At 41.7% G+C, this 16,958-nt stretch overlaps 1 protein-coding gene across 5 annotated transcripts in view; it reads left to right on the forward strand.

The window, feature by feature from the left end:
- MID1 (midline 1) overlaps nt 1–16,958 on the forward strand; it is a 776,611-nt gene that overhangs the window by 704,105 nt on the left and 55,548 nt on the right. For all 5 annotated transcript variants that reach the window (XM_068269892.1, XM_068269894.1, XM_068269889.1 and 2 more), the window contains exon 7: nt 2,045–2,188. In XM_068269892.1, the coding sequence (XP_068125993.1) occupies nt 2,045–2,188 (144 nt within the window). The remainder of the gene's footprint in view (nt 1–2,044; nt 2,189–16,958) is intronic.

The raw sequence follows: 16,958 nt of genomic DNA on the forward strand, positions 1-16,958 counted from the left end.
AGGTCATGTGTATGCTCGGTGTGTATTCGACCCCACAAGTGGGGCTTGCACTCTTTTGCAGGTAGGCACTAGTCTGTTTTTAAGTAGCGCTGCTCATTTCCTTGCTATGTACTAATTTAATTCGTTTTTGGTCAGCTGCTCCCACTTAACAGCCATGCTTTTGGTGTATATGCAGAGCTTCTGTTTGGGTTCAAGGTGCGTTTGTAGTTCCTGGGGGGGCTCAGCGCATCTCTGATTGGAGGCCATTCGGAGGCGGCCTGGTGTTGCGCTGATCCACCTTTTGCGCAATTTGCTGACATGTGTTGAGCTCAAGTCGGTAATTTATCTCATTAATCTGTAATTTGAGCTTTTCATGCGGTAACAGCTTTGATGAATTAACATTTTCTTAAGTGCTCCGTAAAGTCAGCTGTTTTCAGCAATACCGAATGCGGTAATGCTTGATGAATTGAAGCCATCGTCTATAAACCACAAAGGTTGTTGTAGTATTATATTTTCTGTTCGTTTCTAGAAGTCTTTGGGATTTGGAGTTCTCTGGGACTCTTGGTTTTATCCAGCACTTGATTGGAGCCTCTTCTCTTGCTTGTAGTCATCTATTTTGAGTGTAGAGAAACACGGGAAAGCACCTGCCCTCTTCAAACTTTTCCACTCAAGTACTGTACCTGCACCTAAACTCTCCGCCAGAGCAGTAAATGGTTAAAATGCATAGTGCCCACCAACACTGGACACAGTGGTTTGTGAGGAATGGGTGGTTTCGCTGTCCTTCTTTGCAAGGCATCGAACCCCCACTGCTGCATGCTCTAGGAATTTGTGACTAAAGGTGATGACTATGTATGTGTCTATGTAACCTTGTGCAGCAGTTAAAAGCTGTTGTAAATGCTTTTTATGAGATTTGGGGAAGGCCTTTACACTGATTTTTACATGTTTTTTTTGTGGGGGAGCCAAATGTGATCAGAATTTTGGAATTTTTCTGCATTGTGGTAGTTGAGCCAAAAGTCTCCAACAGCTACAGCAAATGAAGAGTGGTATTAATTCTGATTGCCCCATGTGACATGTGACTTTAAATCTCATTTAGGTTTAATGAGTGAGCCATTTCCAAAACTGCAGTACCCTGTCTATAAGCTGAGATCCGACTGCTGGGTTACGAGGGGGTTAAGGCAGTTATGTGGTATTCATCAATCTGGTATCTAGAAGAACTCAAATATCAGTTACAATTGAACTGTCAGTAATCTTAGTTATAATTGAACTGTCATTAATCTTATGGTCAGTTAAAGTGAACCTCCGGACTAAAAATCTACTCAGCAGAACTGAAAAGGCATGGTGTTTCTTTAACAGTTTCACAGCATCAGAACCTTTGTTTTTCTTACCAAAGCATCATTTTTAGCTGCATTTTTAGCTAAGCTCCACCCATCAAAGAAAACTGCCCAGGCTTTTTTTCCCCTAATGCTGTGCAAAGCATGATGGGATTTCCTATGTTGTTGTTCAGGTTGCCTAGCAACTGGCAGGGGTGATCAGCACACAGGACAGTTGGAACTGTCTCATGCTCCCTGTCACCTCCTTTCAACCAAAACGATGGCTGCCCTCATGAAATCAAACATTTGACTGTTCTTTTAAAACAGGGTGGGTAAGAGATTATATTACCAATCTATTTTAATTAACATAACTAATGTAACTTAATGACAGTGTGTTTGTTTAGGCTGGAGTTCCTCTTTAACAAGTAGATAAGATATTTGACTATGGCCTCAATTAACTAAGCTTTATCAAACGATTGATAATTTACCTCATGGGTAAAATCTAATTTTGAATTCACTAAGGTGTTATAGATTTATTGAACGTTTTATCGATAAAACATTCGATAAATATATAACATCTTAGTGAATTCAAAATTAGATTTTACCCATGAGGTAAATTTATCAAATGTTTGATAAAGTGTTTGATAAAGCTTAGTGAATTGAGCCCTATGTGTTTTTGGTTCGTTTCTTATGTCAGTAGCTATAATTGTATAGAAAGTTTTATGATAATGTTAATGTGTTATGTCTTCTGACAGCTCCCAATCCTCCTATGATTAGGGAAGAACTCTGTACAGCATCTTATGACACAATTACTGTTCATTGGACATCTGATGATGAATTCAGTGTCGTTTCCTATGAACTTCAGTACACCATATTCACAGGACAAACCAATGTAGTCAGTAAGTACTTTACAAGCCTTACAAGTATTCTTTCATTGTTGGGGCATGATTTGTTTTTGCATTTGCAAACATTGTGATGATGTATGTACAAATCCATTCAGAATGACCAGAAATGATGGAAATGGATACAGGCTTTGAAACAAAATACCAACAAAACTAAATGTATCAATCTAAAGCCCTGCTGTGAAGACCACAGACAGAATGTTGAAAGCGAGACACTTTTAATGTCATCAGTTTATTCACATTGCAAATTACGAGGCTTGAGGGAAAGTGATTACAAACGCTTTTCTGGGGATCCAGACTTTTGTACCCACTTTTCTTTCAGATCTCCAGGCTTGACCTCAACTACTGTCACCAATCTCAAATTCCTTCAGAGATAAACAAAGCGCACATAGGCGTGAAATACAAAGCGCAAATTTGCCTATGACAACCATGGTCCTGCAACACACCTCTGTGACTTTGTGAAATTCTTTTAAATATGTGTAAACACTCCTTCATGCAATGCACTCACCAGAGAACGATCGTGAGAAATTTACAGACCAGCCAGTTCGCATGTGTAAAAGTATTTGATCTGGCCGACCTCTGCTTTTTTTCACTCCATCCTGTCGCATCAACCAATAGACAACTCCAGAATACATTTTCATAGCCTGATACTGTTTTATTAAGTGCCAAGTAGTGCACTCGTGTTTTCCCACAGTAAAAAAGTATTTTAAACTCAAGACCTGATGATGACTCAATAGGGATTTGGAGGCGGATGGTCCCGATAGACCCTTATTTATCAAAATGCACCTAGCTTCTATGCCAACCCCATCTCTTTGCGTGGAGATATACCACCATTAGCCAATTCATCCACTCCCAAGTGTCCATACTGTATCTGTGGCCTGCCCTATGTATGGCTTAGATTTGGATTCTCTGCCATTCCCAGATAGCAGAGAATCCAAATCTAAGCCATACATAGTGCGGCAGATGGAAGCATGGCTGTAAGAATTTCTTACCCCCTTGTAACGTCAACAATCCAGAACCCAATACATACTAACACAGTGGTAAGTGAAGGGAGACTCTTGATTGCTGCAGGAACCAGGAGGGGTGAATCATACTTGGATATTCATGCTTCTAGCTGTCAAACTTTGCCAGGAGTAGGGGGATGGATTGGAGATCTGACACCAGGGCATTACACCCTTGTTGTTGCTCACTTGTTGCCTGCTGTGTGAGTACATGTGCGATGCTTATCAGCTCTTCAGACTAATATTCATGTCCTTCTACCAAAACTGGTAGCAGAGAGGAAGTAACAAGTCAGGCACAAGTTGTTAAGGAGCAAACCAGTTTAAATTGTGCTATCCAGCTATTTCACATAGGAGTAGTGCAATACAAATCATTTTTTAGTGGGACTGCACTAAGTAAATTGATCTGTAGCTTATTTCAAATCCGTTTAAATGGATACTTAAAGAGGTAGTCCAGTGAAAATAATGTAATAAACTGCTTATTTTTTACAATAATTATGTATAAATAATTTAGTCAGTGTTTGCTCATTGTAAAATCTTTCTTCTCCCTGATTTACATTCTGACATTTATCACATGGTGACATTTTTACTGCTGGCAGGTGATGTCACTGGATAGAGATGCTGCTTGCTTTTTGGGCAGTTGTAAACAGCTGTTATTTCCCACAATGTAACAAGGCTTGCACGGTGTGATGTCAGTACCTCAGTGCTGTGAGGCATTGACATCACACTGTGGGAGGGGTTTCATCACAAAATCAGCCATACAGAGCCTTGCAATGATCCGTTTGAGAAAAGGAATAGATTTCTCATAGGAAACGGGGCATCAGCTACTGATTGGGATGACGTTCAATTCTTGGTTTCGGTTTCTCTTTTAGCGATGTAAAAAAAGGCAGTTTTACTTACCTGGGGCTCCTACCGGCCCCATGCAGTCGTCCTGTGCCGGTACTCAATGACCCTCCAGTTCCCCGTCGCCGATCAGTTTCACTTTCAGCAACTGAGCCTGTCGCTGCCCACTGTGTCTGTGCAGCCCTGGCCGTGTGCATCCTTGTTCACACTCCTGTCGCCGGGAGTGTCTTGCGCAGGCACAGTAGACATTTTCTCGCAAACAAGGACGCACGGCCAGGGCCATGCAGGTGCAGTGGCAGCCAACAGAAACTGAGCTGTGAAGGGATACCGTAGGATTGTTGAGTACCGGCGCTGGCACAGGGTCGGTAGAAACCCCAGGTAAGTAATACTGCCTTTTATTTAATTCACTTAAGTATACTTTTGAGGTGAACTGAATCAGTGCAATTTCTTCTGTAATAATGTGCATGAATTGAAGTTTCTGTTTACTGATTATTTTTATTAGTTGAGTGTAATGGGTGAACTGATTTTTTTTTTAGATATCTCTTACTTACAGTTACATTGCAGACTGCAGGTAGTAACAGCATGAGAAATAGATGGTTGTCACTTGCAGCAGCAGAGTCCGTTTTTATGCGAGTGAGAAGAGCAGTGGGAATGGAGAGTGAATTGTTCTATATTTTTATCGAAATAAATTTATACATTTTCTCTCTGAGTGTCCTCCATTGTCCTTTACTTATACTTATATTACTGCCTTTGTATAGGTGTTGAAGACCTCATATGACTGATGCACCTATAATCTTACATTGAAAATGTTTTGTTTATTCTTTAGAGCAGTTTGAACACATAACTGAATAATTTTCAGTATCTATTTTAATAGCATAATCCTAGTAGAGATTTGCACTCATTCTGCAAGTTAGAGTGTAATGCTTACATTATTTTGATTTTGTTTCTTTAATTTCAACAGCAAGCGAAGGACTAATTGCTTAATTATTGAATAATAAATGAAACTCATGTAGACAAGCACTCCTGATATTCAAAGTATGTGTTAATAAGATTTTCTTGTTGGGATGTGCTAATTGCTATACTTTGAGGATTGCTCAGTAGGAGGCTGACACCCACCACTCTCCATTTTAATTACTGCACTGTGTATCATCTTTTGAAATAAAAGATAATTAATGAGATGGAAGGATAATTAAATGGAAGCTGACATTTCTCATACCGGCGTTAAACAAATAGATGGCAAAATCAAATATAGATCAAGCAGAAAATGCGTTTCCAGGAGAAATTCGCCGTAGCCGTCTGATTTTATGTGAGTGGCAGTTAATTATAGCAAATTTCAGGAAGAAGTAGGTTTTTAGTATAATGTACTTTTGCTTTATGTTTTGTGTATTTTCTTTAATTCATGTTTTAACTTCAGACAAGGTACTAAGGAAACAGCAAAAATATATACAGTATTTAAGAAGCATTTCACCTGCTAAAGTCGTTCTAATTTAGTTCAGCCTTTTTGGGGATCTAGGGACCTCTTCTAGACTACATCGTTAACATTGCCAGGTCTGTGACCTCAGTTTTCCCTACTGCAGTTACACAGAACAGCTTGGTCACTCACTGAAACATCACCTGCTGACTGAAGAATAAAAAGACATACCGTTCTGACGAGGCATCACCTTACTTACTCTTCATGTCAGCAAGCTCCTAATTGCCAAATTGCCAGCAAAACACATTTGGCCTATCATTGGCACTTAAAGGAAACCAGAGCTGAGCCTATATAAAAGTGTTATACATACCTGGGGCTTCCTCCAGCCCCATCCGCACAGATCGCTCCCATGCCACCATCCTCAGCCTTCTCCTGCGCCGGTACCGGGTTTCGTAACTTCCTCCACTCATGGCCAGTCTGACGCAATGGAAGTGGGCTCTTTACGTATCTCTCCAGCAGCTGCTGGAGAGATATGTAAAGAGTGCTCTTCCCTTACGTCAGACTGGCTGAGTTAAAGATCACTCTTACTTTTTGTTTGATAAAAGTCCATTCCCCAGTTTACCTCGCTTTTATTTGGTACATTGCCGCACAAAGGAAGTTGCAGGGCATGTTGGGTTGTCTTTTTTTTCTTTTTCTTTTCTTCTTCTTTACTTTCCAGACCACAGAGGCACACGATGACAATAGGGAGGAAATTACAAACCTCAACAGAACAGGAATTGGCCCTGAGTAAACCGCACCACAAGGTATTAGAAAAATAATAATCAAGCCTTTATTAATCCACATCAAAGATTAAAAACCTATAAAAACAATTGCACAACAATAGTAAAGCCCTCAAATACAGCAGTAAAATACAGTTCAAATAGAGACAATACTGTACATGTCAATATGAGTATCTGAATATGCACAGTCGCCCATACACTGGAAAGTTGGAAATATAAATAATGAAATGTTGGTATTGGGAGTGAAAAGCAAGCCAGTGCAAAAGCACCCTGCATAGATATCCAAAGGTGTGTGAGGAAGGAGTGACTGGAAAACCCACGCACACCCACGCCCTCCCGCTCAGTCCACGTCTGGTAAGCTTGGTCTCCACGAACGCTCCTATCTGGGTGCCTCACACAGCGGTATTGGTTTCTCCTGTCACTGTCTTTCCTTGCGTGGTGGCCCACGCCATCTTCTTACTCACCAGCGGTCTTTCACTGGTCCTTTCACCAGATTTCCATTCATTCATTCATTCAGGCCCTTTTTTTCCAGTCACTCCTTCCTCACACACCTTTGCATATCTATGCAGGGTGCTTTTGCACTGGCTTGCTTTTCACTCCCAATACCAACATTTCCTATTTATATTTCCAACTTTCCAGTGTATGGGCGACTGTGCATATTCAGATACTCATATTGACATATATTGTCTCTATTTGAACTGCATTATACTGCTGTATTTGAGGGCTTTACTATTGTTGTGCAATTGTTTTTATATGTTTTTAATCTTTGATATGGATTAATAAAGGCTTGATTATTATTTTTGTAATACCTTGTGGTGTGGTTTACTCAGGGCCAATTCCTGTTAGATGATATAGTGATATAGCTGACAGCTCCTCAGTTGTGGTGAGCACTACTCACCACAACTGATGAGCAACTATTGTCCACTAATAACTAGATCCAACAGGATGGACTGTTTTGCAATAGTTTGTAACGTTAGTGGACAACTGGACACATCTGCTCAACAGCAGGTCAAGTAAAAGAAAGTATTCTATCTGTGGTCACCCTAAAACAAGTCAGATTTGTCTGAAAAAAATTAACCCTAAAACCTACTGTGAGGCCATTCAGGATCTCCACTCTCAGATCAGTCCTAATGCCCCAATCTGACACTGCAGTTTTCACCCTATGTGGCGTGTTCCCTCTCTTGAACAGGAGACTGGAAACGTCTACCCGACCTTGTTACACCCAGGCCTTCTTATACGCGTTAAAGGATACCTGAGTTGAACAGTAAATAAAAATTGAATGCTATATTAGGGCTGGTGCACACCAAGAGGGCTTCTGAGCGCTTTTAAAAACGCCAGCACTTTGATAAGCGATTGGCTAATGTATTTGAATGGGATGGATCATACCACAGCGATGTGATTTTCTCCCAAACGCAAATGCGGGTCCTGCAGCATTTCTGCTGATTCAGCCTTAATGTTAAGTATAGTAAAGTGGAAAATTGCTCTGAAAAGCGCTAGATCAGAGATTTTCAAGCGTTTTTGTAACCGAAGCTGTTCAGTTCCAGCTCTATTGTAACAAAAAATTAAAAACGCTCCAAAAATCGCTAGGCATGATTAGAAAATCGCTAGGCACATGCCTAGAATCGCCTAGAATCACTTTAAAAAGCGCTGAGCGTGTATGATTATGTTATCACTTTTTGGTGTGAACTTGTGGGGAGATGTGCAAACTCTTACTGCACCTCCCGTTTGCCAGCGTCCCCCCCCCCCCCCCTTGTCTGTAAAAGCCTCTGTTCTCTGCCTGTAGGTTGGCGATGTCGGCATTCTTTGACTCGACATACATACTGTTGCAAGAATAGCATATATGTCCAGATCAAAGGTCACTGACCTACAAGCAGAGAAGAGAGGCTTTCACAGACAAAAGTAGGGCAATGCTGGCACAAGAGAGGCGCGGTAAGAGTTTGCACACCTCCCCACACACTAGTATAGTGTACATTTTTTTCTTTACTATTCAACTCCGGCATCCTTTAAAGTGGACCTGTACTCAGACCTTCCTCTCTCCTCTAAAATATAAGCAACAGCATAATAACCTTGAAAAAAAAACATTTCTTTGTTGCAGCTTACAGAACTCCTCCATTAAATCTGCAGTGTCTACTTCCTGGTTCCATGGAAGCAGAGAAAGGGTTAACATACTATGTTTACATACAGTGGGATACGAAAGTTTGGGCAACCTTGTTAATTGTCATGATTTTCCTGTATAAATCGTTGGTTGTTACGATAAAAAATGTCAGTTAAATATATTATATAGGAGACACACGCACAGTGATATTTAGAAGTGAACTAAACTAAAATTGAGTTATTTGGGCATAACAAGGGGCGTTATGCATGGAGGATAAAAACATCATTCCAAGAAAAATACCTGCTACCTACAGTAAAATATGGTGGTGGTTCCATCATGCTGTGGGGTTGTGTGGCCAGTGCAGGGACTGGGAATCTTGTCAAAGTTGAGGGACGTATGGATTTCACTCGGTATCGGCAGATTCTGGAGACAAATGTTCAGGAATCAGTGACAAAGCTGAAGCTGCGCCGAGGCTGGATCTTTTAACATGACAACGACCCTACACACTGCTCCAAATCCACTAAAGCATTCATGCAGAGGAACAACTACAACGTTCTGGAATGGCCAGCTCAGTCCCCAGACCTGAATATAATTGAAAATCTGTGGTGTGAATTAAAGAGAGCTGTCCATGCTCAGAAGCCATCAAACCTGAATGAACTGGAGATGTTTTGTAAAGAGGAATGGTCCAAAATACCTTGAACCAGAATCCAGACTCTGATTGGAACCTACAGGAAGCGTTTAGAGGCTGTAATTTCTGCAAATGGAGGATCTGTTAGATATTGATTTCATTTCTTTTTTTTGTGGTGCCCAAATTTATGCATCTGCCTAACTTTGTTTAAACAATTATTGCACACTTTCTGTAAATCCAATAAACGTTATTATACTTCTCAAATATAACTGTGTGTGTCTCCTATATGATATATTTAACTGAATTTTTTTTATTGTAACAAACAACGATTTATACAGGAAAATCATGATAATTAACAAGGTAGCCCAAACCTTTGCATCCCACTGTATTAGCTGTGTCTGCCAAGACTGCAGAGTTTCTGTGCTGATGCAGCTGAGAGTTCAAATTACACTTGTGATGACTTACAGATGACAGGCTCTTCTCTCTGAAAACACACAGGGTGCATTTTTATCTTGCTTCCGTGTGTCCTATGCAAGAGTTTGGGTTCATTTTAAGCCTAATTATTTATTGTACCACAGCTTAAACTTATAGGTCACACCAGAAAATTCAACTTCACAAATTCCCACTCACTTTCCTCCATAGATCTGTTCTACTTATTCTGATCTGCTTCATTGCACTTACAGTAAAAAATCCAGATTTCAGTTTTTGTTGATATAGTGGCTCTGGTTGTTGATGGAAACCACATTATTGTAGCTGTAACATGTTTTAGCCCGGTACAACAACACCTGCAGGAAGCTGTGGTTAACATTGAGCATTTTCTTGGAGTATGTATGTATAAGTGTACTGTGGCCAGATCTCAGAACTTCAGGATTACCAGAATTACACAATAAATAACCAAATATTTACTGCAGGTTAGTAAGAATAAATTCAAATGTTTTTCAAAAATTGTCCTTCTGTCATTAGCTGTTACAGATAAATATACCATTGTAGCCAGAACATAATGTTTTGCTGTGAAACCTGTGCTGGCACTTCTCCCATCTGTGGTTAATAAGAAGCTATTTGTAATGAAGTTGCCTCTGGCACTATGAAAGAAAAAACACCACAGGATTTGGTTCATGAAACCAAGATATGTGAGATTCTGACAATCATGCCAGACTATAGCAGAAAATAAGCAATTGCATAGATAATCCAACTCTCCAACCTCTTTCTTTTTCATCTTCAAGGTCAGTGCCAGTCATGTTTAGTTATAAATGCTGATTTCTTGCATCTCTTAGTAACTCCGGTAGTGAATTAGTCCTGCTTAACTATAATTGTTATTACAAAGCCAAAAAAGGGGACCACACTATACTGAGCTAACAGATAACTGAGGTCTGTAGATTATGGCCTAAGGGAAAGGAGAGGCACATAAGCTGAAAAGTGCTGGAGTTCTATACAGAAAGTGAATTGATAACAAAGGTACCTGTACACTAGCTCTAAATGTCCCTCCTGCAAAAACGGATTGCTTTAGGCTCTGCCACTTGCTAATAGCAGGTCCTGGTGCTGGAGCCCGGGGCATTTCAGTGGTTTTTGCAAAGCTACAACATAGCCATTGTCAGTGCCCAGGATGTTAACTGGCAATTGTTTGTCATTAAACATCCACCTAACACAGGATTTTGGCACCTGGTGCTTGGATTCAGTCCCAGGGGTAAATATGATAGGTAACCATCTGTTTTAGCCCATTTCCACTAAGTACAAATTCGCAATGCAAATTTTCGCAAATGAAAACAATGATTGCTAAAGGAGTCATTTCCATTGTATACACATTTTCATATACAGGTGCAATGCAGGAAAAATATGGAGGGAATGCTGAAGATTTCTGCATCACGCATCAGTTTGCCATGTAATGATTGTTAGAGGCATATGAAAATTTGCATAAAAACACATGCAATATGTAATATCCTAGTGAAAATAAGATCCTTAAGGTTAGTGCACTCTCTCCTATGACACTGGAGGATCAGCCAGGTAATTACAGTTTTATATGTATACTAGTAGACCTGAGCCCATTTAAAAATGGGCTCTAGGTCTGTGTCTCACCACCGAATATCAGTGCGTATGTGCGCGCACCCGCCGCACATACACACACACACACACCCCCATCTGCCAGCGCACACACCCACCCGGCTAACTGACTCCGTCCTCCTGTCCCAACGATCCATGCTGGGCACATGCGCAGTAGCAAAAAGCACGGACCCAAGGACACAGAGACAGGAGTATGCAGGGACAGTTAGGTTTTATTAGGTAGGATTACCGATGTGCCGAACGGTGTGCATGCAAACTTAATTGCGCAAACAACGTGGGTTTGCGGTCGCATCTGATTGCGAACTTTATGCGAGTTTGACCCGCCCCCTATACTACATCATTGGGCTAAACTTTGACCCTCTACATCAGTCAGCAGACACATGGCAGCCAATCAGGCTGCACTCCCTCCTGGAGCCTCCCCCCCTATAAGGCGGCAGCATCGGCCATTTTCTCACTCTGTGCGCTGCTGTATTAGTGAGAGAAGGGAGAGAGTTTGCTGCAGATAGGGAAAGCTTAGTTAGGCTCTTGTTAGCTTGCTCCTTGCTGATATTTGTTGCTGAAAAGCACCACCAAAACAGCTCTTTTGAGATTTTTTTTTTTTGTGTGTGTGTGGATCAGTGGCTGACCCCGCACCAACGTGAGATTGGCAACGTGGTGTGTGACAACAGCAGCAATCTCATTTCGGCTTTGAGTTTGGGAAAGTTGACACATGTACCCTGCATGGCACATGTGCTCAATCTTATAATCCAAAGATTTGTGTCTAAGTACCCAGGTTTACAGTAGGTCCTGAAGCAGTCCAGGAAGCTCTGGGAGCATTTCATGCACTCCTACACGGCCATGGCGCGATTGGCCGATATTCAGCAGAGAAACAACTTGCCGGTGAGGCGCTTGATTTGCGATAGCCCGACTCGAAATTCAACGATCCTCATGTTTGACCGCCTGCTACAACAGGAGAAAGCCGTCAACGAGTATCTGTACAACTACAGTGAAAGATCATGCTGGGGAGTTGCACATTTTCTGGCCGTAGTACTGGACACTCATGCGTAATGCCTGCAGGCTCATGCGTCCGTTTGAGGAGGTGATAAACCTGGTGAGTCGCAGTAAAGGCACCATCAGCGACTTTATCCCATAGACTTTCTTCCTGGAGCTTGCCATGCGTACAGTGGTGTATCAAGCTGTAGAGGAGCATGAACAGGAAGAGGAGGCAGGTGCGCAGGCTTGACCTGTGGCCAGAGATGTCACAATTTGCCATCCAACTTCTGGCTTGCACTGCCTCAAGCGTCCTGTCAGAAAGGACTTTCAGCACAGCTGGAGGTATTGTCAGTGAGAAAAGAAGTCGCCTAGGTCAAAAATAGGGTTCAATACCTCACCTTTATCAAAATGAATGAGGCATGGATCCCGGAGGGCTAATGCCTCCCCGAAAACTAAGTCAGTCCCCACACACAGCATCTCTGCCTGCACGCCGTGTGGCTGCCTGCCCCAAGACTAAGTCAGTCCCCATACAGCATCTCTGTCTGCAGGCCGCTTGACTGCCTTCTCCGCCACCACCAACAGGGTCCAGGCCTTCAAGTGTATTCCTGAATTTTTAAGGCCGCTAACAAAAAGAATAATAATTTTTCTGGTGCGTGTACATGCCTGCCTAATTTTTCTGGCTGCAACAACAAAACAAAAGGCATGTACATGTGTCAATTCCCCTTCGTGATCATTACCTTGCCGCGGTGAAGGGGCTTGTGCATCACAATGAAGCAATGACCTATATGAGTGTGTTGGGGGGCACACCCAAGAAAATAAGGTCGTTGCTTCATTGTGGACAGACCAAATTCGATCAGCTGGACAGTCACTGTTGTTCTGTCATTGAGCTCCTCAGCCCGACCATATGGGCTTGAAAACAGCCATCGCTGTGCGTCAAATCTGTAATTTTCCCTGGCACTTTTGGCATGTATCCCACTCCGCCATGCCCCCCTCCAGGTGTTAGACCCCTTGAAACATCTTTTACCATCACTTTTGTGGCCAGAATTAGTGTGTGTAGTTTTGAAAGTTCGCCTGCCCATTGAAGTCTATTGCGGTTCACTATGTTCGCCGGTTCGCAAACTTTTGCGGAAGTTCACGTTCGCGGTTCGCAAATTAAAATCCGCGGGTTTGCGACATCTCTAGGTAGGATTAAAAAGGATGGGGGAGATCAGTGCATCACCAATAGGCATCAGGCAGTGGAGGTTAGTATTACTTGTTAGGGAGTGGTTAGTGTTGATACAAGCCCTGCCACTACCATTGGGGCAATTATCATGAAGCATCAGAAAGGAATTAACGTAAAGCCTAGGCATCAGATGAGGGTATTTTGTTATACCAAATGATAGGGGTAGAAATGTACAACAAAATGTACTGTACTTAAACACAGCAACAGCCTTAATGGTCCCAAAACCAATTCTCATTTAAATGTATAGTTTGGGGAGAGGACAGTGCTACCAGTGGTGTAACTACAATTCATGGTCCCCCTAGCAAAACTTTGATGCCCCCCCAATGTTCCCTTCCTCCCCTTGCTACCCTCCACAGTCTGGGCTTATTTCACAAGGGTCATAAAACAAGTGTGGCCATCATGATCTGCATGGTCGGATGCATAAGGTGACAACAACCATGAAGACTAATGTGGTCAATGTATATTATGAATGACTCATATTCCCATTGGTTCACTCACTCTATGGGGCATATGCACAAAGAGCACACGCCAATTTTACCCTTACTCCTGATAGTTTAGTAGTGAGCGTTGCACAGCTAGTGTGACCCAGGTTACCTAGGTAACACATTCATTGCCAGGGTAGCGGGTTACCTAGGTTAAGCTTGTCACATTTATTGCACAGCTTGTCATGGTAATTGCACAATGCGCTACCTAACTGTTGCAAATACCTGTAAAATTGCTGCGCAACCCCTGTACATGCCAGTTTTACTGACATTTAGTGAATACACCCCTCTAGTAAGAAAGTATAGAGGGTTCAAATGCAGACTTTCCCCAGTGCAGGAGCGAACTGGTAAGAGAGAGACAATTAACCTCCCTGGCAGTGCATTTCTGTCTGGATTTATGGGTCTAAAAGCGGTACATTTTTTTTCAAGTATTTTAGGCCTCCTATTCTTAAGTCTTAACTCACCAAAATATATCAGAATAAAGGCCTGGTAGACATCCTGCTTATAAATAAGAATGGAACACAAAATTGTTGAAATAATTAAATTTATTAAAAAAATTGTGAAACTGTACAAATAAGGCACAAGACTATACAGTATGTACACATATACCTAATACACTTCCCGCGTGTGGGAATGGCACAGAGGACGATATCACAATCGGGCAGTCGAAGCGTGATCCCGTTCAGACTTTATTCCCTTTGCTATCAGTCTTAGCCAGCAGGCAGAGCGTAGTCAAAACCCAGGCAGAGGTCGGTGCAGGCGGTAGGCAGAGAGTAGTCAAAACCTAGGCAGAGGTCGGTGCAGGCGGCAGGCAGAGAGTAGTCAAAACCCAGGCAGAGGTCAGTGCAGGCGGCAGGCAGAGAGTAGTCAAAACCCAGGGAGAGGTTAGTGCAGGCGGCAGGCAGAGAGTAGTCAAAACCCAGGCAGAGGTTGGTGCAGACGGCCAGCAGAGAGTCGTCAAAATCTAGGCAGAGGGCAGTGCAGGCTGCTGGCAGAGAATGGTCAAAACCCAGGCAAAGGTCGGTGCAGGCAGCCAGCCGAGAATAGTCAAAATCCAGGCAGAGGTCGGCACAGGCTGCAGGCAGAAAGTAGTCAAAATCCAGGCAAAAATCGGTAACAGTAAGGCAGAAGCACTTGGCTCAGAAGCAGTTGGGAACCAAATGGCTATATTGTTAACATTCTGTGCTTTCAAATGAGCTTGTCTGCCATCTCTGCCATGGTAGTCAGGTGACACAGGAGATATCATATTACAACTGGTTATTAGAGAAAAATGAAGAGGAATTAGACAGGCTAAACTCTTGACATGCATAAAGGCTGCATTTCTCTCTGTTTACCTTCTGTGCTGTGCCTGAAATTTGGGTGAGGGGGGATCAGACAGGCTAAACTCTCAAAATACATGCAGGCATAATTTCTCTGTTTTCTTCTGTCCTGTGCAGATCGAGGTGTCCTGATGGGGAATTAGGCAGGCTAAACTCTCTATATACATACAGGGCGCATTTCTCTGTTTTCCTTCTGCTCTGTGCAAAAGTTTAGGTCTGTTTGAAAATGTTGTGCCGCAAAATGGGAGCAGCGGTTTCAACCAGCTGGAGCTGAGCTCGTGCTTACCGCTTCTAGGTCCTCTGACTCAGCCTGAGCTCAGCCCGGGATTACCCCCGGGGGGGGGGGGGTTAATCATTTATCAGTTCACTTCAGGGAATGCTGAATTTTATGAAAATATGTTCCTAAGTAATATAGAAAAATTAGTTTTTAAAAAGTCAGCAGATTCACAGATGCCTAAACTGGCCAGTTGTTTGATCTTATATATAAAGCAGATTAATGGAGACTGAATTTAAATAGAACTTTAAAGGATACCCGAACTGACATGTGACATGAGATAGACATGTGTATGTACAGTGCCTAGCATACAAATAACTATGCTGTGTTCCTTTTTTTCTTTCTCTGCCTGAAAGAGTTAAATATCAGGTATGTAAGTGGCTGACTCAGTCCTGACTTAGACAGGAAGTGACTACAGTGTGACCTTCACTGATAAGAAATTTCCCTTTTTTACCTCTTTCTTGCTCTCAGAAACCAATTTCTGCTAGGAAAGTGTTTTATAGTTGGAATTTCTTATCAGTGAGGGTCACACTGTAGTCACTTCCTGTCTGAGTCAGGACTGAGTCAGCCACTTACATACCTGATATTTAACTCTTTCAGGCAGAGAAAGAAAAAAAGGAACACAGCATAGTTATTTGTGTGCTAGGCACTGTACATACACATGTCTAGCTCATCATGTCACATGTCAGTTCGGGTATCCTTTAAGTGTTAGGATAGAAATTTTGGAATGAGTTCATTGAGTGTATGAGTCAGATTTGGACAGGGCTAAAAAAGATATTTTAGATGAATAAGATGTATTACTTTTCAGCTAAAAGGTTGGTTAAGTGTCTTACTGAAATCTGCCTGCAGGCAAATATGTTCCCTGTACAGATTGTTGTGAGCACTTACATAGTTTCATTCAAACAGTGGGAGTTACACGCGCTTTCCAAAATAAATAGTTAACGAGGAACCATAATTGCATATAGTAGAATGTAGTAAATTGTTGAGGATACTCCCTGTTATGTTAATTATTCTGCATTCAGCATCAGAAATGCTTCTTATATCTATATATTTCTGTAAATTGGTGTGTAACTCCACCCTCCCAGTGATGCGTTGCCTATGCTATGATGTCATGAGGCCTTCTCCTCCCAGTGCACTCTGGGACACTAGGGCCCTTATTTAATTTACTTTTTCTCTTAAGTTTTCTCCTAGGAGATTTTTTTTTAATCTTCTGTTTTAAAATAAAGTTTCAGCTCTCTGCATTTGATAAAGTATGTAAAAGTAAGGAGGAGAAAACCAAGGAGAAAAAGTAAATGGAATAAGGGCCCTGGGGACATGTGCAATTCACTTTTTTCACCTGAGTTTTCACCTAGGTGATATTTTCACAAATTGTAAATAAAATGCCTTTTACACCCCCAGCAAGCAAATACTCAATATAATTTTGACAGTAGGTTTCCACCTACTTTTTGGTAGTTCTTCCATTGCAAAGTGCTAAAAAGTTCATTTAAATTGAAGATTAAATATCTTCTAGGAGAAAAGGCAGGAGAAAAAGTGAATTGCAGATGGCCCGTGGCGTTGTTTTTGCTCACTTCACAACAAACATACATTCCAAACGGAGCCATCTGTAATAAATTAAGAATGTAAATTAGCTTTAGGAAAGACTTTACAATCAGATATTTATTAAGAAAAAAATAAAATAAATATTTA

This window comes from Hyperolius riggenbachi, chromosome 2 (assembly GCF_040937935.1).
Source record: "Hyperolius riggenbachi isolate aHypRig1 chromosome 2, aHypRig1.pri, whole genome shotgun sequence".
Classification (NCBI taxonomy): Eukaryota; Metazoa; Chordata; class Amphibia; order Anura; family Hyperoliidae; genus Hyperolius; species Hyperolius riggenbachi.